The sequence below is a fragment of the Neurospora hispaniola genome (genome assembly GCF_033458365.1).
Source record: "Neurospora hispaniola strain FGSC 10403 chromosome Unknown B0T23scaffold_5, whole genome shotgun sequence".
Classification (NCBI taxonomy): domain Eukaryota; kingdom Fungi; phylum Ascomycota; class Sordariomycetes; order Sordariales; family Sordariaceae; genus Neurospora; species Neurospora hispaniola.
In genome coordinates, this window is record NW_026944410.1 from 3,912,540 (window position 1) to 3,932,868 (window position 20,329).

Below are 20,329 nucleotides of genomic sequence, written 5' to 3' on the forward strand. Positions count from 1 at the left end.
GAAGTAAGAGCAGGAGGAATGGGGGAAATGTTTGATTGACGGCTTGTTTAGGTACCTAGCTGATGAAGACCATGCGAGGGGTGGGTTCAGTTGCCAGCCCATGTCCAGATACCACCGAGATGGAAATCCACGTTGGGATACACCTTCCAGAGGTCTTCGACCAACTTCAATCTAATGTCTCAACCTCGTTCTTGCCCTCGTGGTTAAATAGCATGTTTCTCGGCCAGAACCATTTCCCCATCATGATTCGTTCTGTTCCTCCTCCTGCTCCTTCCCCATCTCCTCGCTCTATAAGAACTGAACCATATTGACCGACATATGCTGATCCGGTTCCAGGTCGACAAGCATCATTATCCTTCTAACCTCAGGTTCAAACTCAATAGTACCGGGAAGTGCGTCATCAAGAGGTATGGGAGGGGGTATCACGGGATATATATCAGAACGGTAAAAGGCAAGTACTGAGAGTGTCTTTTCGTTATGCTACCTATCTCGCTAATGGTCAAGTGAACCAAGCCTCGTTCTTGCCTATCACACATACCGCTACACATACTACAACAACACATCATTCGGAATAGTCAAACTGATCAAAGAATTCCAATCCCAAGCCACACCTAAAAGAACTCCAACCGGCCCAGGCCCAGCCGCGACCGCAACCCACTCCGTCTCTCTTTTGTTGATTCCGCGCGCTGCTTTTTTGTGCCGCCGTCGCTCGAAAAAAAAAATCGACAAGACAAGACCAAACCAAACCCTTCTTTGGTGCCAAATGTTTTCCCATCGTCTGTAAAAAGAACCCGCAACTTTCGTATTGCAGTGTAGCGAGGTATATGGTAGTAGTAATAGGGGGTATTATATATCAACGTCTTTGCTTATGTGTATGTAGTCTTTCGTTATCCTCCTTCGCTTTTCCCGTCCTCTAGTGAGTCTGGAAAAGACTTTTCTCGGGACTAGGGTCCTCATGCTTTGCCGTGCTCCCCTTTCCTCTCCACGTGCTAACAGCCTGGATGTTGGCCTTGTAAGTCTGCACCTCGGTCCCATACGCCCTCGGTGTCAGCTTGATCAGCGTGTGCAACGGCACGGGAACCCAGGGGCTTTCTTCTTGCGGTTTTTGCATAAAGTATGCATATATGCAGCGGATCACGGCCTGATGCGAGATGATGAGAATGTCCTCACTACGCTCCAGCTCCATGATGATGGGCTCCAGTCGAATCACCACGTCGCGGTAGCTTTCGCCTCCGCGATACCGGTAGTTGTACTTGTCTTCGTCGCGCGCTTGGAAGTCATCTGGGTACATGTCCGCAATCTCTTGGTACGTCATGCCGTCGCACACGCCGGCGTCGAGCTCGTCCAGGGCCTTCCATTGTAGCTGGTTGTAATGTTTTGGTAGGTGGCGCGCCGTGGCAATGGTGCGCTTTAGTGTTGATGTCCATACTGTCAAAGGGCGGTCGCTCTGCGGAAAAATGTTAGACTGAGTGGTGCAACAACAAAGAGTGCGGGGCAGGGAGTAACGTACACCAACGGATTCTCTTACTAGCTCGGGGAGCTTCCGCGCATACTCTTCACCTCTGTGCGATAGCTCGGCATCGCCACCAATACGGCCTTCGAGATTGAGCATGGACTCGCCGTGCTACAAATCGTTAGCATCCCGCCAAACTGATAGGGACAAGCGGAAATACGTACCCTTGACAGCCATACTGTTCGAGGGCGAATGTGCAAGTTCATGAGGTAGTACACAATACGACTTTGCAGGTAGTCGCGGATGCGGTTGATGATGACTTGCTTCCCCACGTTCATAATCTTGAGGAAAGTCAAATCCTCCTCGTCGCCGTCTTGGTTAAGCGATTTGTACACCTTTTCGTAGTTGCGTATGCGATTGCGGAAGTCGAGCGCCGCGGTTTCGGGATCTTGGCCCTGGTAATCGGGACTGGTGGTCTTGACGTCGCGGATGTTGGCCATAATCATGTTCTCGTCATCGCACTTGGACTCGACAAAGATGACCTCAATGTTGTTTTGGGTCATGAGATCGAGGACCCATTTGCGCCTCTCTTTTGTGCTATTGGTGGCATCGAGGATGCCGACAACTCCTCCCTTCTTGAACCACCTGAGCATGTCGGCTACCGCAGCCTCGGCAGCAGCGCGACGCTTGCGCTCTCCCTCCGGGTTGTTGGGTTCGAAGAAGTCGGCGGACGGTTGGGGGGCATCTGTGCGTCTGTAGTTGCCGACATTGAATGTAGCGGCGGGGATCGAGAGCCAGGCAAGATAGCGTTGCGCTGGGACGGGGACTGGAGTTAGCAATTGGACCCCATGGAACAAGACAACAAAGCTGGATGATATGGCATGGTACCTTTCTGTGCGATATAGCTCTTTCCACGGGCCGGGAGACCCACCATCACCACGCAGATGCGGGTGTTCTCAACTTGCACACCAATGCCGTTTGTCCTAGGGGCCATGATTGCTGATGTGCTGGTGTACTGGGAAAAAGGTCGAGGTCGGGGAAGGGCAGGAAACGCTGCGAGTACATGTAGCCACCAAATTGGGCACGCAGTCGTCGAGTTCTTGTAGTCCTGATCAAGTGTAGTTGACAAGTACGGTGAAGCAGTTGATCGCGTGAGGCAAGTCGAGTTGGGGTAGTGCCAGTGTCCGGGGACTTCTTGGCTGACAACAAGGGCAGTTGGTAGGCCGGTATTGCGCAAAGGCTTTTCAGGTACCTGTTCGTCGACGTAGCAGGGCGTTGCCGGTGGAAACGTGGGGATGGCAAGTCTGGACGTCGTTGGCGGATGCGATGGCAGCGGCGGCGAGACTAGAACCGAACGGGGATCGGGGACGATCTCTGGCGAGCAACAGCAATGGCAGCGGCGAAAAATGCTGTGGAAGGAGAAGAAGATGGGAGGGAAGAAGAAGTAGTAGTAAAGGGGAAGAAAAGTAGGTAATAGGTGAAGAGGAGAAGTGAAGGATGTTGAAGAATGGAAACGGGAATATGACAGTAGGTAGGTATTGATCGATAAGGATAAGGTAATGGTAACGGATGGATGGATGTACCTGTTTAGCAAGAGCTGCCCTGCGCCATGGCCGGTTCCTGTTGCCGCAGTACGTACCGGTCCATGTACGGTACCTTACTACGAAATCCAAACTCTCATCCTCTTTGAGGATCCACAAGCACAGCCGAACAACTTCCCTTTGGTTGTTGTAATTACTAACTATGGAAGTCCAAATTAGAAACAGTCACCCCCAAAAGATTCTTGAACTTTTTTTTTTTTTTTTTTTAGACACGATACCGGGCACGAGGACATGGCCTTTGGGCACCTTGTCCCTGGCGGTTCCGTCACCATCGGAATTCTCAGGGAAGACGGGAATTGCGGTGGAATTACCTGGCCTGAAGCGGGCAAGCATGGGGTACTAGTGGGTGCAAATGGGCTGCATTGGCAGGGCAGGCAAGGCACAGGGCACAGGGAAGCCAGCGGGAGTCCACCGAGACACCCACTGGAAGCCCACCCGCTGGAATGGGTCAACCCGGGTTAGGTAGTTGCCTCTGCCCTGTAGTGCCCCTGTACCTTCTTTTTTCCCCCTCTTCGTGGCAGTTCGGCCGTTACGTACAAAACCATCAGAGTGTAACATTCCGTCATTCACGATCCAACTCTTCACCACCTATGACTCCCGTCTGCTCTCAACACATGACAATCCTCTTACGTTTCGGATTGATCACAAACAGCAGACAAACCCCCAAGATGGCATCATTTGGCTAAACATCGGAAGGAAGACTTTACTCTGAAGCGAAGGAAAGATGGAAAAGATGGAAAGACTCACAGCCCGATTCACGCCAAGCATCACCGTGCCAAGCAAGGCCAGCCAAAAAGGTTCCAGCCTTCTACCTACTTACCAAGACACTGCAATGTTCCAAGTTCCAGTCAGCAACCACCAGTCTCACCAGTCCCGTCGTTTCAACTCCCGACGGGACCCCACCCTTGACGAGATGGAGAGAGACGGGACTCACAAGGAACCTTGCCAAGACTGGAGATGGCTGCTTCTCCATGTCATGGCTGTTTTCCGTCTGTGATGAAGCTCACGCAAGGCAGGCGACAACCGCTCGGTTCGGTGTTTGACACTTTGGACGACGAACCGTGAGCTGGTTGGTGTTCTAGCAGAAGTAGTCCCGCCTGACCATCTGATGACTGTGTAACTTGCCCCTCCATTCGCTATTGAACTGTGCGTTAAAACTCCAGGTCCGGATTGCCAATAAGAACAAAGTCCGAATACAAACATCTTTTCAGCTTTCAGTCTGGAGCAGGTCAAAATAGGAAATCATAAACATCAAATCTGTAGTACACGTGAACGAAAAGTTGAGAAGCATCTGCAGGTTCCACCGACAGACCGCCATGTTGAACCCTTCCCTTTTCACCTCGGGAGAAAGCAAACCGCGATCACAGGGACCATGGTGGGGGTTCAGGGCGGTATGCTAAAGGAAGGTCCTTCCCTAACTTTATACGGCTGGGTGGCAGCACTTGGCGCGTTAATGCGAGACTTGAAAGTAGAGCTCGGCAACACCGATTTCGGGGTCTCTTCCCGCTCGCCCGTTGACGTGCGGCTTAGTTATCACGGTCTGCACGGCAACAACGACAACGACCCCAAACGGCAGAAGTGCACATGCACTGATGTAGGTACCGTATCATCTCATCCCAGGCATCTTCGTTTCCCAACAACTAACTGAACATGAGGTGGTGGTGGCCAAAGAAGCAATATGAATGTTCGGGATCATCAATCAATTAACTGGGAAAGAAAAAAAATTGCAGTTTTTGGGCGAGAAATTCCCAGCCCAGTCATTGAACTCGGAACACCCGAAAAGCAATCATGACGTGCATTTGCCCCTCAAGCGGAGGCCGCGGAGTTTGGTGTAACGCTACGCTACTGTACGTGTAATGACAGCGACAGAAATTCGTGGGGGAAACCATATCAAACCTTCAAGACTGGAGGTGAAGACCATATAAGAGACAACTGAATAACATCGACTTATCATTGCGTCTACTTTCATCTTCCACCTGTTCTACTTGCCTTTGTTTGCCCACTTGTGCTTCTGCAGGAACCTGTCCTGTCCGTTGTGCACAGTCGAGTTCCATGGGAAAGGTAAAAGGTTGAAAAAGAGAAAAATGTGGGGTACACGAACACGGCCGGATCGAACCATGTAACGAAACACTGCCAGGAACCATCGATCGCATCGAAAAGAAGCCGACTCAATAACTAAGAAGATATCCATCAGCTGGAGAATACAAGCGGGAGTGAAGCCATTACGGTTCTCAAACATCGATTTCGCCCGAAATATTAGCGGGGGCAGGCAGGCAGGCAGACAGGTTAGGAAAGAGGTGCCCGCCTGAAGATTAATTCTCCGACATAAGCAGCATTCAACCCCGCGGAAAGGTGAAAGATGGCGGTGCAGTTCCTCCTGCCTGCACTTCTGAAACTTTGAACCCCCAAGTGTTCAGTTCACATGACTCTCTCTCCCTCAAATAGGCGGGAACGATGACACGGTCATATGACCGAAACCCCGAATTCGCTAGATTCTTTTTTGTCGACGGACCCTGAAGAAGGGTTTTTGGGATTTCATTTCTTTTTTGGGAAGGCATCAGGGCGGTGTAAAAGAAATGCTGTGCGCTGAATCCACCCAGCTGTCAGGGGGAAATAGTCTTGTGGAGACAACATCCCGCGCCCAGTTCATTCCCCATTCCCAAACGAGAATTACACGTACGCGTGGACGACTTGTACACGCAAGACCCGAGCCCAGACCAAAGACGAATCAATACCAGAAATAACGACAGCATGGAAACAAGTTTTCGAAGAGATTTCAGGCGGAGATGTTATCTGTCTGTCTGTCAGTTCCATTTACTGAGGGCTTGGATCCAGTTATAGCAGGACTACCTTGAACGTGTGAGCTGAATAGCAAACAGAAGGTACCTAGAGGTACCTACTTAAGGACAAGAGACCGAGACCCGTCACCCTTTCTCTACTTACGTAGAGGTAAAACCAACCCTCCCGTCTTCATATCCTATTTACTCCTCTTCCAACGTCAATTCCTAAGAGAACACACTTGAGCCCATAATGATTTAGGTAGTACTTGTTTGAGGCTGAACAAATGAAATGGGGAGCCTCTTCCAAGTGGAGATATCACTGTCACGAAAAAGTCAGTACAGTGTATATAGTACGCTGCCCTACCCGCGGGCCCTGGCTGTCTATTGCATGTGTAAATTGTTGATACGAAGTCGATCAACACGATTCCTAGAGGTATGCTCTTGTCTGGAGATCATCCCTATCCGCTCCAACTGAAATGACTTCTAGACTAGGTACCTGAAATGACCCCTATTTTTTTTTCTTCAGGTCAAGTGACGGCTGGTGATTTTCCGGGTACCTAGGTAGGTGATCTTCCAACCGCCCAGTCGGGATGTGCCCGCCCCTGAACGAGGAAAGCATCAACCGACGAACCGACGAACCGACGACTGTCCGTTCGGGTTCGGGTCGTTCCTTTAACCCTGGGTATGCCAAGCTTAGTTCGACGCCAAGCCGGTTAACTATTCGGGTGTGTCAGGACTACGTACTTGTACAAAATCATGGGGAAGCTTACCTAGGTACTTACAGGGCTGGCTGACAGCAGTGGCGAGAAAGGAAGAATGGATGGAAATTCTTTTCTTGTTGTTTGTTCTGGCCTAACTATCCAGTAGGAGTACTATGCAATTGTTTCCAGATTCATGCTGTGAAAGCTTACAGGTTTAGTCAGTGTTTGTGTAGTGTATTATCTATCTGCGTACTAGGAGATGCTCGTATGACCAGGCAAGATCGAGCAAGCATTGATGTTCGGTGTTGACGAGGTCCATCGAACGAAACCCTTTACAGACGAAAAGCCTTGTTGTCTACCTGTCGGTTGTTATGGCAAGCAAGGAACGACCCAACGGTATCTCCCGTTACTTCTTCCATCCATGTCCTCTGCTCCCACAGTCCAGCCCTACAAGCAAGGCTCATACGTAGACCCCATGCCTTGTTTACTAGCCAAATTCAATCGCAAGGGGCAAGCGGGAGCTAGTCGATTCGAAGCCAAATGACCAGCCCGATCGGCTTGAGCCGTGTCTACGCCTCCTGGGGCACCACTTGGCAGCAGAAAGACGGAGAAGTGAGATACAGCGTGCATCAACATTTGACAAAAACGAGGTTTCTAATCGAGAACCAGAAGTTCTTGTCCGAGTTTATGTTATAGGATGCCTTCTGGATTGTTTCCGTGGTGTCTGTCCGTGGTCTTGAGCGAATGTTGAAGAATAAGGCCATGGGACCAGATTATATGATTGACATCAACTTCCGTGCTGATACCTCCCATTGGAACCATTCTCAGCTTCAGACCGTGGAATGATGCGACCCAAGGCAGCAGTGGGCCAAAGACCGAACCACACTTGTGACTCCGCCAACTCCATGAAAAATGATCATGTTTTTATGTAATGAAGGTCCTGTTACTTCCGACGTGACCAAGATAGCATCCCGTCAACCTTGGGAATATGAAGGAATTCGGAGGGGTTCATGAAACTTCACTCAGCGAATGTAATGATGCGAGGATATTTATCTGCCATATATACTGTCATGTATCGACCCAGGAGCCTCTCGGCAAGTGACACTTCCAACCCAAGGACCCGGATTCGAAGCTGACTGGAACGTTTCAATCTCGCGCCCTGTGTCCCGCAGCCTGGAATCTTTTTAAGTTGACCCAAAATATCTATCGTTGATCAAGGCAATCTGTAGCCTGACTTCGGACTTTCGTCAAGACCTTCGAAGTCATCCACTGGACGGGAACTGCAAAGTCCACCAGGCCATTGACTGGTCTGTTTCAATCCACTAAACCTTTGTAATGAAACTGTAACATAAGAAGAACACTGCAATGCCAGGATCTTAGAGGTACTGTACAGCGTTTGCATATCCGCAGTGTAGAGCAATGCCATCATGGATGACATTCAGAGCCTCATTCCGGGAGAGGGACTTCAAATTCGAAAGACTGAGAAAGTGTGGTTATACTGAGTTATATCGTACTTATGACAGGTGGACTGATCACGAGAGAGGTGGAAAGCGTTAAGATGTTGAAAGAATCCGAAAAAGGAAACAGCATGATCTAGATTTGAAAATAAGAGGAAATGTTCTCGACGCTCACAAGCAATTGGGCGGACAATTGGGGTTCTGGGGCTCGGCTGATCTGCAGTCAAAAGTGGGGTCATAATGGGACGGCTGTAGCGCACAGACCAGGCTTTTGCCAGGAGGACAGGGCAGAATTGGCAAAATTTTCACCGCCTGGTATAATCCCTGGTTATCGAACAAGCGATAAGAAAAAAATCCCCAGCGAAAGAGAAGAAGGCAGAGGAAGAATAACAGATTCGACTCGCTGGGAATTTGAACGGAACCATTGCGACGCCCTTTTCCCAGAGTATCGCAACCACCCACCGACACCACCACCCCCCCACACCATCACGATGGCTTCCGAACTCAGCAAGAAGCGCAAGCTCAAGGACGCCAAGATTGCGACCGAAGATGGTGCCGCCACCGACAAGAAGACCAAGAAGGTGAAGAAGGACAAGAAGGAGAAGAAGGCCGCCGAAGAGGTCGTCGAGGACACCACCCCCGAGGAGGAGAACGATGCCCCAAAGGCGGAGGAACAACAAGATGGCGACGAGGTCATCCCCACCGGCAACGAGGACAAGGAGGACAGCGACGACAAGGACGCTGAGGCCGGCGACGAACTCACAAAGACCAACGACTCCCTCATCGCCCCCTCCATCGCGACCAATGCCACCGACTTCTCCGAGCTCAACCTGTCCGACAAGACTATGAAGGCCATTGCCGAGATGGGCTTCACCAAGATGACCGAGATCCAGAGGAGAGGTATCCCGCCTCTGCTCGCCGGCAAGGACGTCCTCGGTGCGGCCAAGACCGGTTCCGGCAAGACCCTCGCCTTCCTCATTCCCGCTATCGAGATGCTCAGCTCCCTGCGCTTCAAGCCGAGAAACGGTACCGGCGCCATCGTTGTCACGCCCACCCGCGAATTGGCCCTCCAGATCTTCGGCGTCGCCCGCGAGCTCATGAAGAACCACTCCCAAACATACGGCGTCGTCATTGGTGGTGCCAACCGTCGTGCTGAGGCCGAGAAGCTGGGCAAGGGCGTCAACCTGCTCATTGCTACCCCCGGTCGTCTGCTCGATCACCTGCAAAACACTCCCTTTGTGTTCAAGAACATGCGATCGCTCATCATCGACGAGGCCGACCGTATTCTCGAGATTGGTTTCGAGGACGAAATGCGCCAGATTATCAAGATTCTGCCCAAGGAGGACCGTCAGACCATGCTCTTCTCCGCCACACAAACCACCAAGGTCGAGGATCTCGCCCGTATCTCGCTCCGTCCCGGTCCTCTTTACGTCAACGTCGATGAGGAGAAGCAGTTCAGCACGGTCGAGGGTCTGGACCAAGGCTACGTTGTTGTCGACGCCGACAAGCGCTTCCTACTCCTCTTCTCTTTCCTCAAGAAGATGCAGAAGAAGAAGGTCATTGTCTTCTTCTCGTCCTGCAACTCGGTCAAGTACTACTCCGAACTGCTCCAGTACATCGATCTCCAGGTTCTCGATCTCCACGGCAAGCAGAAGCAGCAGAAGCGCACAAACACCTTTTTCGAATTCTGCAACGCCAAGCAGGGCACCCTCATTTGCACGGACGTTGCCGCTCGTGGTCTCGATATCCCCGCCGTTGACTGGATCGTCCAGTTCGATCCTCCTGATGACCCGCGCGACTACATTCACCGCGTCGGTCGTACCGCCCGTGGTAACAACACCAAGGGCCGTTCGCTGCTCTTCCTCCAGCCCAACGAGTTGGGTTTCCTCGCCCATCTCAAGGCCGCCAAGGTCCCCGTGGTGGAATACGACTTCCCCAAGAGCAAGATTCTCAACGTTCAGTCCCAGCTGGAGAAGCTGATCGGCCAGAACTACTACCTTAACCAGAGCGCCAAGGATGGTTACAGGTCGTATCTCCACGCCTATGCTTCGCACAGTTTGCGGTCGGTGTTTGATATCCATAAGCTTGACTTGGTCAAGGTGGCCAAGGTATGTTTTTTACATTCGTTTTCCTCTTTTTTTCAGTTTGCACAGTGGAACGCTCACTAACAAACTAAAAACAGTCCTTCGGCTTCTCCACCCCTCCCAGGGTAGACATTACCCTGGCCTCCAGCATGTCGCGTGACAAGAAGCAGACGAGCAGGAGAGCGTATGGTAGCCAGCCGAAGCAGAATCGCCACTAAGCGAGGCGGGATTCGGTGTTCGTCTTGTTGTTGTTGTTGGTTAGAATACGAAAAGGGGATGATTTGTCAATGTTCTCTCTTAGATATCCATCGGGCATTCGGTGTGGAGCATAGTGGTGTTTTCTTTTGTGTTGCTCACTTGCTGTTGTTTCTTGTTGTTGTTTGCGCAAGCTTCCAAGGCGTTTTTGGTTGAAAAGTAAAACTGGGGGGCTTCAAATCAACAATTAATTCTTACTTTACGTTGCTTTCCGTTGGTGTGATGTTTTCCACGCTGTGCCGTTAAGGTTAACCTTGGGCGTCTTTCCATCCGAGGATACAGAGTAGTTTCTTGCTGTCAGTTTCCATTTGATGAACGATAGAGAAAATACCTTGAACTGGCAACAGCATATCCATTTTACTACAAACTGGAAACATCATTACGTTGACATAGCAGACGGAAAGCATGGAGGTCCTGAGTGTCACACTCAATCAAGGTTCCTTTGTAGGGATACAAAGTCAATAAGTACCCAGATCAGCTAGATATCGGTACCAACTCAACACTAACCTCCAACAACAAAGCCTGAGACAACCAACTGATGACAGTCTACTATTTCGAACGACCTACATCAAGACCTATTCTATCTGCAGCCCCAATCGACCCCCGAACCTGAAACCAACAGACGGAAACTCCCCGACACAAATCCCAACAACTTTACCAATTTCATCTCGTCCCCAATTCCCCCCTTTCCTTTCCCCTCCCTTCCCTTCACCTCCCATCACTTCCCTTCCCCTCCCTCATATCCCCCCGTTGACAAACAAACTCAATAAAACTCCCTCCCCAAAAACCTCATCTTCCCCCTCCCCACATCGAAAACCGTCAAGGCATTCTGCATAAACACATCCCCCAGAATATACGGCCCCGCGCCCCCGTCCGCAATGGCCGTCATGCACAGCCCCGTCAACGGATCGACCATGTCCTGATTGATCAAGTCGACAGGATTCAAGTAAAACGTCTTCCCGCCCAAGATCACGCCGACGCGCGGCACGATGGCGTCGCAGGAGGTGAAGTAGGCGCCGTACATCCAGAGGTAGATGGCGGGGGGTTAAATGCCGTGTTGATTTGTTGGGCTTCGGCTGTACGAAAAGGGGGGGCGGGGGTTAGTATTGGATGGAAGAGGGGGGACAAGAGGAAGGGGGAAAAGGGGGGGGGAGGAGGGAGAAAAGAGGAGAAAAGGAGAGAAAAGGAGGTTAAAAGGGGGAAAAAGGAGATTAAGAGGGGGAGAGGGGGGAAAGGAGGTTAAAAAGAGACATACCAGACGGGAGGTAGCAAAGAGTCGTTCCGCTGTCGACGATATAAGGGAATTTTCTCGTGTTGGTGTTGGGGCCGAATTGCCACCCGTCCGGAATGACGGTGTAGAAGGAGTAGTCGTAGGCGGTCTCGGGGACGTCGATTAGGTTTGTCTGTTTTGATCCTTGGTCAGTTATCATCACAGCCTCTTTCCCCAAAGTTCTTCTCTTCTTTATCTCTGTTCTGGGGCCAGTCACTGCCAGGACAGGGATAATAAAAAAAAACTCACAATAATCATATCCAACTCCACATCCTTCCCCTTCTCCAGCCCCGTAGCAGGCGGCAACCCACCCCAAGCCAACAACCCCGAGCTAGCATTCCGATCAATCGTGATACTAAACAGCGGCGGTACCGACCCCTGGTTGACCATACTCGTGAACAACGGCGGGTAGTAAAGCTGGTTGTAGGATTCATGCCCATCACCACCGCCTAGTCCACTTCCACTTCCATCACCTCCTTCTCCCCCCTCTCCTCCCTCTCCCCCCTCACCACTCCCAGACCCAGACCCAGACCCAGACCCGGTGGGCATCCCCCCTAAATACGCATTCGTCAAACTCGGAAACGCCAACCCCATCAACCCACTCGTCAAATTATTCCCAAACCAAAACGTCCTTTCCGCCAACGCCACCTGCTGTTTCCTCACAGTGATGTTCCCGACTGTGATATCCGCAAAGCCCATCGGACCCGTGACGATCTCCCCGTCGCCGTACTGAATGAACATGTGCGTCTGCGGGTCCGTAGGGCCATATGGGTTCCAGAGGTCTGGTTCTTCTGCCTTTGCCGGCCCCGACGGCGAAGAAGGGGAAGAAGAAGAAGAAGAATTGGTGGCATTGCTACCAGGGATGATAGGAATAGGAACAGGAGAAGTGTGTGTAGGGGGAGGAGGTAAACTGTAAGCGGGACCGAACCCGCACGTCTTTTGCGGGACGTCGTTCCCAAGGTAATCGAGACAGGAAAAGTTGTGGGTGATGGCCCACGTGTCGGAGGAGCCCGTGTCGAGAAGCAGTAAGAGGGGGACGGAGTTCCAGTGTACTTCGGCGGCGTATTGGGTGCCGTAGGCGGTGGTGACTGTGACGTTTTCGTAGCCGTAGGCGGAGCCTTCTTCTCCCTCGTCGTCGCCGCCGCTACCGCCGCTACCGCCGCCGCCACCGCCGCCACCATGGCTACCGTGGGTGTGGACGGAGTTTTGGCGCAGACGGCGTTGGTGTTGGCCGAGGATGGAGGCGGCGGAGCGGCGGTTCACGGCGCGGGGGGTGGTGCCGCTGCTGGAGCCGCCGATGGAGTGGGAGACGCCTTGGAGGGTTTGGAAGGAATGGGCGACTTCGAGCTTGCGGGTGTTGGGATGCGATCCGAGGACGGCCTTGGGGACGGTGTATTTGATACCGGCCAACTTGGGGGCCGAGTCTTGAAGGTAGCGTTCGGTGGGAGTGAGGTTTATGGAGGCGGCACCAACGAGGATGGTGGAGGTTAGGAGGAGGCTGTAGAGGCCGTAGGCCATGGTGCCTAGGGTGGGTAACATGCTGCCGGTTTTTCCCCTTTGACTGTTTCCAGAGACAAAGAGAGGCCGGATAGATGGGAAAAGAATGAAGAAACTGGACTTGGAATAGAGGGGGAAAAGGAGGGACTGTGCCAGTTGCGTTTGGAAAAGAGAGGGAGAGAAGAAAGAAACAAGTGGATGTTGTCCCGGGGCGACCACAAAGATAAGGAGCAGGTCCCGAATGCTACTTCTGGGAAAGAAGAAGGATACGACCGGCCGGTGATAGGTTTGACGTCTGCAGTGCTGCTCTGCCCAGTAGTGTCCAGTCCTTGGCCCTCGGTGGTGCAACTGTGAACAAGCGGAACAGGACGTTGAGAAGCAAGGTGCCGTGAGTTTGAGTAGGTCAGTCAGTCAGCCTGCCAAATGAAGGGCTGTGTGACTGCAACACTCGGCGGAGCTGACGGGTAAACAAACAGATGTTTGTGTGTGTTCCTGGGAGAGGTGGCGACGACGAGGGTAGGAATAAGTAATGGGTGCTAATTACAGATCAATTTCGAGCTAGAAACATGGCGGGCTCAAGCCACAAGTCACGACGATAGGTAATGCCGGTGCTGTTATGTTCTTGAGTGTTTGGAAGAGGAAGAAGAAGGCTGAGCCGCAAGCGTTAGTCTGTCTTGCTTAGAAACATGCTGGTATCCTAGGGAAAACTGAGAAGGGACAGCTTTAGTGTGGCCTGGCACAAAATCCTTCTGTCTCGGATGTCAGAAAGCACTGCAACACCGTGTTTTCGAGACCTTGCTCGGTTAGATGTTTGCGAGGAAAGCGGCATCCGCAACCGGGATTCGTAGATCCTCGAAGGCGATGAACAGTGCTGTATTCCCAGATTCATCAATGATTTCCATATTGAAGGATCAAAGAATTGGGTTTGTAGGGGTGGTCGCACCGAATCAAATACGAAGCTCAGCAACCTGACAGAAATCACCGAGAGGTCATATCTGCTTCTCTTGTTATTTTCATTGCCTGTCTCGGCATGTTGGAACCCCAGATAAACAGACAGTCAGTCGCGAGTGTTGTCTTGTCGCCACAAACACGGACATGAAACGTTTCCCTCTGATGGTACACCGAGATACGGACCACGACGATTTTGGTCGTCAGTCCGCTTCGTCAGTTGCGTGAGCACCTGAGAGTGTATTTTGGGTCTTGGCAGGAAGAAACAGGACAATGCACAGTACCTTTCTGTCCACATAAAGTTCGTTTGCCCCCCACTCAGATCTCTCAGATCTCGCCCAGGAAGATGTGAAAGCGAACAATGAAGTCATTGTCCACTGGGACGTTGTGCTTGGCAATGGTCAAGTCGGCATGGATGAAGGGCCCTGACGTGGGTACCTGCATACGGTGGTTCGACGAAACGGCCGCAATAACTGTTGAAGGGGGAGGTTGTGCGTGGTCAGCGAGGAGTCGGATTCGAGAGATGGGCAGCTTCCTCCGCTTCCGCTGTCAAACACGGCAGTTTTTTGACAGATGCAAATGTGGTGGCGTAACTGGTTATGAAGAGCAGCCGCCTGATATATCAAGCCGAAGCCCATTCTGCGATGATCCTGGAGCTGTGTAGTTGTCTCGTCGCCGTGGTTGATGTGGAAAGCTTCTAGGACCAGCTTTCAGTCAGGGCCAATTTCCCCATGTTGTTCACGGTGTCTCATGTAAATGCCCTGGCCTTTCCACAGTGGCCAGCCGTGATGATGACTGGAACTTGACACAGGTAGATTGTGATACGGTCGAGAGGTGAGCAGGGTGAGACAGACAAGGAACCTTGTCGTCTGCTTGATCTTGCATCCGGATGCATAGGGTTACATGTAGATGAGTGTTTCCCACTTGGTGACTCTTGTGCCATGTCGCAATTCCCCATCTGCCGTTTGGGTGCTCTGGTTCTGGTAATGAGGTGAGTCTTGAGAGATGATGGTTTGTGAATTCGCAAGTGCCAGAGATGATGACGTTGAGAGTTGGGGGCATCACGTGAAGAGACATGCTCCCTTGGAGTACATTGCAGTTTGATGCAGGTACAGACAGCTATGCACCTGGCCGCCAGGTGGAGCTATTTTCCGGCCGGCAATTGCTGCTTTGTCTTGCCGTCTGTAGCGGGCAGGCACCAAGATGAGAGGGTCAAAGCTCAGAGGGTCGACCCCTTTCAACTTGCACCCAACAACTTTCAATTTGTCACCACAAATCACTCATCTCCTCAACCATCAAATGTCTCCCTTTTCTCTGCCATCCTCAACGAACGTGTTCGCGCGCGAGCTATAACTGCTGTCGTGGGGAATTACCTACCTATTGAATCAACCTGATACACTAAAACGCGCGACCTCTTCTGTTCGAGCCACTCACTGGTGATCTGCTCTGCTCTGATCTGTGACCGTTCGGTTGTTTGACTGTCAGACTTCATTTCAGGTTCAACTCCCGTCTACAACATACCTAGGTACTCTCTTCCATTCCGCCCTGCGGACGTGATACGTACGGTGATCGCTCTGACTGCACTGTATCGAACTGTTGATTGAACCTAGTGCGCTCTTGAACAGTTCCGTTGTCGTCTCTTGATTCTTGATCGCCTTGGGTCAATCGGTAGAGGTATTCCCGTTTGTCATCGTCATTCCCTTGCCCGCCAACACTGTCTATCTGCCTGCCGGGCCGTTTTGGGGAACATTGCAACCAACTGCCGAACAGTCCACTCACCACTGAAGCCTTCAGGTACAAGGCCCCTGGTCCGACCCTGAAAACTGCCTGCCATATCCTCAGCTCAGCACATCTGCCCTAGGCGGTCTGCCAAGCCGGTCTCTCCGCCTGCCGCTTACACCCACCACCAGAGGTCCAGTACCTGTTTTTCACAAAAAGGCCCCGCTATTATTTTTTCGCAATCCTCTCTCCAATCCAGAGACTCCGACCGACTTCGCCTTTTGAAAATCCGGTCCAAATTTGTCAGGCGGCTGCTCTCTCTCTCCCCGTCGCATCTTCTCTCCCCGCCGCCCTCATCCTTCAGAGTCCAACATCCATTCAACAATCCTTTCCGCTGGTCGCTTGATATTGTTTGTTGCGCGCTTGTTTTTTCCCGTCCAGCAGCATTTTCACCGCTTGTCTGGATCTGCCTTATCACCACCCACTATCACCAAGCACATCGCCGCAAGTCACAGCCAAATCGCAACCACAATGGCGGCCCCTCAGCAACCCGATATCAATTCGATATTGCAGCTTCTAAGTATGTCTCCTCTCTCTCTGTTCCTTGAATAGCTTTCTCGCCGCGCCCGCGATTCACCGTCTTCTGACCGTATTCTCAGATGCCACTCAGCGTCCTGCTTCTTCGACCCCTACCCAGAGCCAACCTGGCCTCCCCGCTCCGGCCCAGCCTCCTATGCCGCCGGCTGCCTACGCCCATCCTCCCCAGCAACCTCCCGCCTACCCTCCTCAACAGCCGCCATACCAGCAGGCTCCCGGATACTACCCTCCGCCCGCCGCGAGCGGAGGCATCGACCTGAGCGCGGTGCGCCCCGTGAACTCTGGCACCGTTGACATCCAGGATGCCGTAGCCAAGGCCAGGGCTATGGCCGCTGAGAACGGTCTCGTCCCCTACGAACAATCCTCTAGACCCTACCCTCCTCACGACTCGCGCCCCCACGATTCCCGGGCTCCCGACAACCGCCCCTACCAGCGCGCCCGCTCCAGGAGCCCCCGCGGCCGCGAATCCTACCGCGACAACGTCAACCCTTACCGCGACGAGAGAAGAGGCGGCGATCACGGCCACCACGGTGGTCAGTCGCGTGACTATGGACGTGAACGCTCCTTCTCTCCTGGCCGCGGACGCCAAGGCTTTTCGCCCCGTGGAGGCCATGGTGGTGGTCGCGATCGCTCACCGCTTAGGGGCAAGGAGGGAGACACCGAGACCATTCAGATTGAATCTAGCCTGGTTGGCCTCATCATCGGCCGTCAGGGCGAGAACCTTCGTCGCGTCGAAGGCGAGAGTCGCTGCAGGGTTCAGTTCGTGCCCCCGTCGAGCCCCACCGAACAGTACCGTCCGTGCAAGATTACCGGTCCCCGTGCGCAGCGTGAGGAGGCCAAGGAGATGATCAACCGCATCATTCGCGACAGTGGAATGAGGGGAAGCGCCCCGGCTGACAGGCCTGCGCCCCGCGACTCCGGCCGTGGTGGCTCTGCCGCCCCGCCTCCTCTCAAAGAGGGTGAGGACAGTCTTCAGATTATGGTCCCTGACAGGACTGTCGGTCTTATCATTGGTCGCGGTGGAGAGACCATTCGCGACTTGCAGGAGCGCAGCGGCTGCCACATCAACATCGTCGGAGAGAACAAGAGCGTCAACGGTCTTCGTCCAGTGAACCTTATTGGTACCCCCGCCGCAGCCAAGACTGCTAAGGAGTTGATTCTGGAAATTGTCGACAGCGATAGCCGCAACGCTGGCAACCCTGGTGGCAACCGTCCTCCCCGTGGCGACAACATGGGTGGTGGCGGCGGTGGTGGATACGACAAGCAGAACGATTCCATCTTCGTCCCTTCTGAGGCCGTTGGTATGATCATTGGCAAGGGCGGTGAGACAATCCGCGAGATGCAGAACACCACGGGCTGCAAGATCAATGTTTCCCAGTCGTCTGGTGCTGGTGAGACTGAGCGTGAAATTGGCTTGGTCGGCACCCGCGAAGCTATTAACCGTGCTAAGCGTGCCATCGAAGACAAGGTCGACGCGGCTGTACGTATAATCCCCCTTTGTTCACTTGCGACGACTTACTAACACGGACAACAGAAGCAAAAGAGCTCGGGCGGTGCCCCTCCTCGTCGCGGCCAGCATCGCGATTATGATAACCCCAACTATGGTCAGCCTTCTAACAACAACAGTGTTCCCCAGCAAAGCTTGCCCGCAGGTAACGCCGCGGCTCCTGCTGGAGCCGGTGCGCAAGGTGATCCCTATGCCATGTGTATGTGCCCCCCCTCATGCTTCCTTGATATTCCCAGGACACGCACTAACTCTGAACAGACGGTGGTTATGACAACTATGTTGCTTTGTGGTGGCAGTCCCAGCTTGCCGCTGCTCAAGGTCAAGGTGCTGCCGGCCAGGCCCCTGGCACGTCGTAAACTTCGCCATGTTGATGCCGGACTTATGATGCGCATGCCATGCCATGATTCTCGCCCATGTCTCTCTTGGCACGTTTTGACATTGCCGCTACTGCTGCTTGCTGCTGCTTGTCTCGTTGACCATGCTGCACGTTGATGTCTCGATCATGACGACCATCATATTTCATGCTATAGGGCATGGACAAGTGAGAGCGCTTACCATTTTTTTTCGGCATCTCAGCGTATAACTGGAAGAAGACGAACTCCAGTTGTGTTCAATGATTGTACGATTACGACTTTATCTCGGGTGTCCGACTTTTCCAGGCACATTTCACGACATTGATGGCTCTCTTATAAGCGCGTGGCAACCGCTTTGGCCCGGTTCATACCGATGATATTTATCATGGGCCTTTCTCTTCATGGCCGGGTTGCTCCATATATCTGCGATCTAGCATGCACCTCTGTCTGATGCACAAAGCTGGCTACCTGCTGAAGAACCCCATCCCAAGCGATCGAATGCACATGTGTCCTGCAGTGGTTGGCTTACTGCAAGACCATCAGTCCAAATGGTTGGGTAACCTCTTGATGCGATCTACCAATAGGCTTGACTGTTGCATCCACACCCGCTGCCAAGCTGCTTGATATGAGACCCGGAGCAAAGAACGGACTGCAGACTTTTGTTGTCCTTGGATACAAGGAGACCTCATTGGGATTTTTGCATGACTGCTATGAGCCCTGCCGTCCATGTCTTTGTGATCATGATGAGAATCATGCTTATGGAGAGGATCTACCCACCGGATGCACATGGTCTGAGGTAGACAACCCAAGCCATCAACGACATGTCACATGTCGTCGTTTTTTCTTCTATCTCCTTCTTCTCTTCGAGCTTTTTTTGTGCCTCATTTGCATACGTTTCACATGAGAACTAAAACCTCTATCACTTTTGCACTGAGGAGCACAATCATGGATGATCTCCAGTTTGGCTTTGGATCAGCGGAGTGGATGCTTACCAAAGAAATAAGGGTGGTGGTGGTGGTGGTCATTGACAAATGGATGGATGGATGGGTGGATGGAGGGACAAATGACGGACCGCCGCCCGTTTGACAGGACATGCACATATGTATACTAGAGGATCAAAGAGGGAACCCGCAAGGCGTTACGTAGCAGAACAAAAAGTTTTTTTTTTTTTTTTTCGTTCAGCTCATGCCGTTTGGTGATATCTGTTATTATCATGTTTTCCATCTCCGCAGCAGACACAGACCATTCCACGTTTACTTCGAAGAGGTAGGTACAGAAATCCCAGCGAATTTGCAGCTTTGTTTTATCCAACCTGGTGCAAGGTTCGTTCGTTGTTGTTTCCAACTATCCAAGCTACCTACCTTGGTACTTCTTTACCCAGGTATCTTACTCGATCTCGTAAGGTAACATGTAGGTATGGTGCAGAAATGAATAGTGACTAGACTACCTACATACCTTGATATGGAAAGCTTGGTAGGTACCTAGTAAAAACACGCAACTCGATAGTCGTTAGGTAGGTAGGTACTTGGGTAGTTATGGGTTTACGGACGAGTGTGTGTCTTCCTTTGCTATCTCTGCCGACCGATTGACGACGGTTTTTGTTATCATGGTAGTTCGTACGTATTGCGTCCGACCCAAGCATTTGAGGTTCGATTTCGGATCTATGGTAGGCGGGCTGATCCAACCTTTCTTTCTTTCTTCTTCTTTTTTTTTTTTTTTTTTTTTTTTTTTCATATATATATATATATATATCCTTTTTGTGTTTTTAAATCTTTGCTTTGGTCTTGAACCTTTCGTTTTCTACCTTGCCCTTGCCTTGCCTTTGCCTTAAAGCATCGTTGGTTACGTTCAAATCAACTTTCATAGATGTCCCTAACTAGTCCGGTTTGACGTTGGTGAATAAAGCTAGCTGGGTGTGGCATAGGATACTTGCCCTTGGGATTGTACGCCATGTATTTGCGTGATTCCGCTACAATATCATCAATAGCAACTCCTTCCTCACAAGTTTCCTTTACATGAACGATGAGATTGATGTCTCGCACACGCCTTGTAAACACTGTAGGTAACCACCAACTCAAAGCGACCAATCCCGGATCTCGGAATGAAA

The 20,329-nt window shown here is 51.9% G+C and overlaps 5 protein-coding genes across 5 annotated transcripts; 3 read left to right on the forward strand and 2 right to left on the reverse strand.

The window, feature by feature from the left end:
* Positions 1 to 744: 744 nt before the first annotated feature.
* B0T23DRAFT_178531 (fructose-2,6-bisphosphatase) lies at positions 745 to 2,572 on the reverse strand. Its single transcript, XM_062833039.1, has 4 exons — positions 2,342 to 2,572; positions 1,678 to 2,267; positions 1,511 to 1,624; positions 745 to 1,447 (listed from the first exon to the last, which is right to left on the reverse strand). Exons 1-4 carry the CDS (start codon positions 2,445 to 2,447, stop codon positions 914 to 916), a joined length of 1,344 nt encoding a protein of 447 aa, XP_062692380.1. The 5' UTR covers positions 2,448 to 2,572; the 3' UTR covers positions 745 to 913.
* A 5,687-nt stretch (positions 2,573 to 8,259) lies between these two features.
* B0T23DRAFT_178577 (ATP-dependent RNA helicase has-1) lies at positions 8,260 to 10,468 on the forward strand. The gene is made up of 2 exons (XM_062833040.1): positions 8,260 to 10,100; positions 10,175 to 10,468. Exons 1-2 carry the CDS (start codon positions 8,484 to 8,486, stop codon positions 10,292 to 10,294), a joined length of 1,737 nt encoding a protein of 578 aa, XP_062692381.1. The 5' UTR covers positions 8,260 to 8,483; the 3' UTR covers positions 10,295 to 10,468.
* A 626-nt stretch (positions 10,469 to 11,094) lies between these two features.
* On the reverse strand, positions 11,095 to 13,140 carry B0T23DRAFT_405909 (acid protease; the record flags this gene model as incomplete). The annotated part of the gene is made up of 4 exons (XM_062839062.1): positions 11,095 to 11,286; positions 11,624 to 11,734; positions 11,851 to 12,454; positions 12,530 to 13,140. 4 exons carry the CDS (start codon positions 13,138 to 13,140, stop codon positions 11,095 to 11,097), a joined length of 1,518 nt encoding a protein of 505 aa, XP_062692382.1.
* A 1,057-nt stretch (positions 13,141 to 14,197) lies between these two features.
* B0T23DRAFT_178582 (uncharacterized protein) lies at positions 14,198 to 14,747 on the forward strand. The gene has a single exon (XM_062833041.1). It carries the CDS (start codon positions 14,408 to 14,410, stop codon positions 14,708 to 14,710), a length of 303 nt encoding a protein of 100 aa, XP_062692383.1. The 5' UTR covers positions 14,198 to 14,407; the 3' UTR covers positions 14,711 to 14,747.
* Positions 14,748 to 15,868: 1,121 nt separating this feature from the next.
* On the forward strand, positions 15,869 to 18,237 carry B0T23DRAFT_178622 (uncharacterized protein). The gene is made up of 4 exons (XM_062833042.1): positions 15,869 to 16,345; positions 16,425 to 17,842; positions 17,897 to 18,068; positions 18,128 to 18,237. The coding sequence occupies exons 1-4, from the start codon at positions 16,297 to 16,299 to the stop codon at positions 18,223 to 18,225; spliced, it is 1,737 nt and encodes a 578-aa protein (XP_062692384.1). The 5' UTR covers positions 15,869 to 16,296; the 3' UTR covers positions 18,226 to 18,237.
* Positions 18,238 to 20,329: the final 2,092 nt, after the last annotated feature.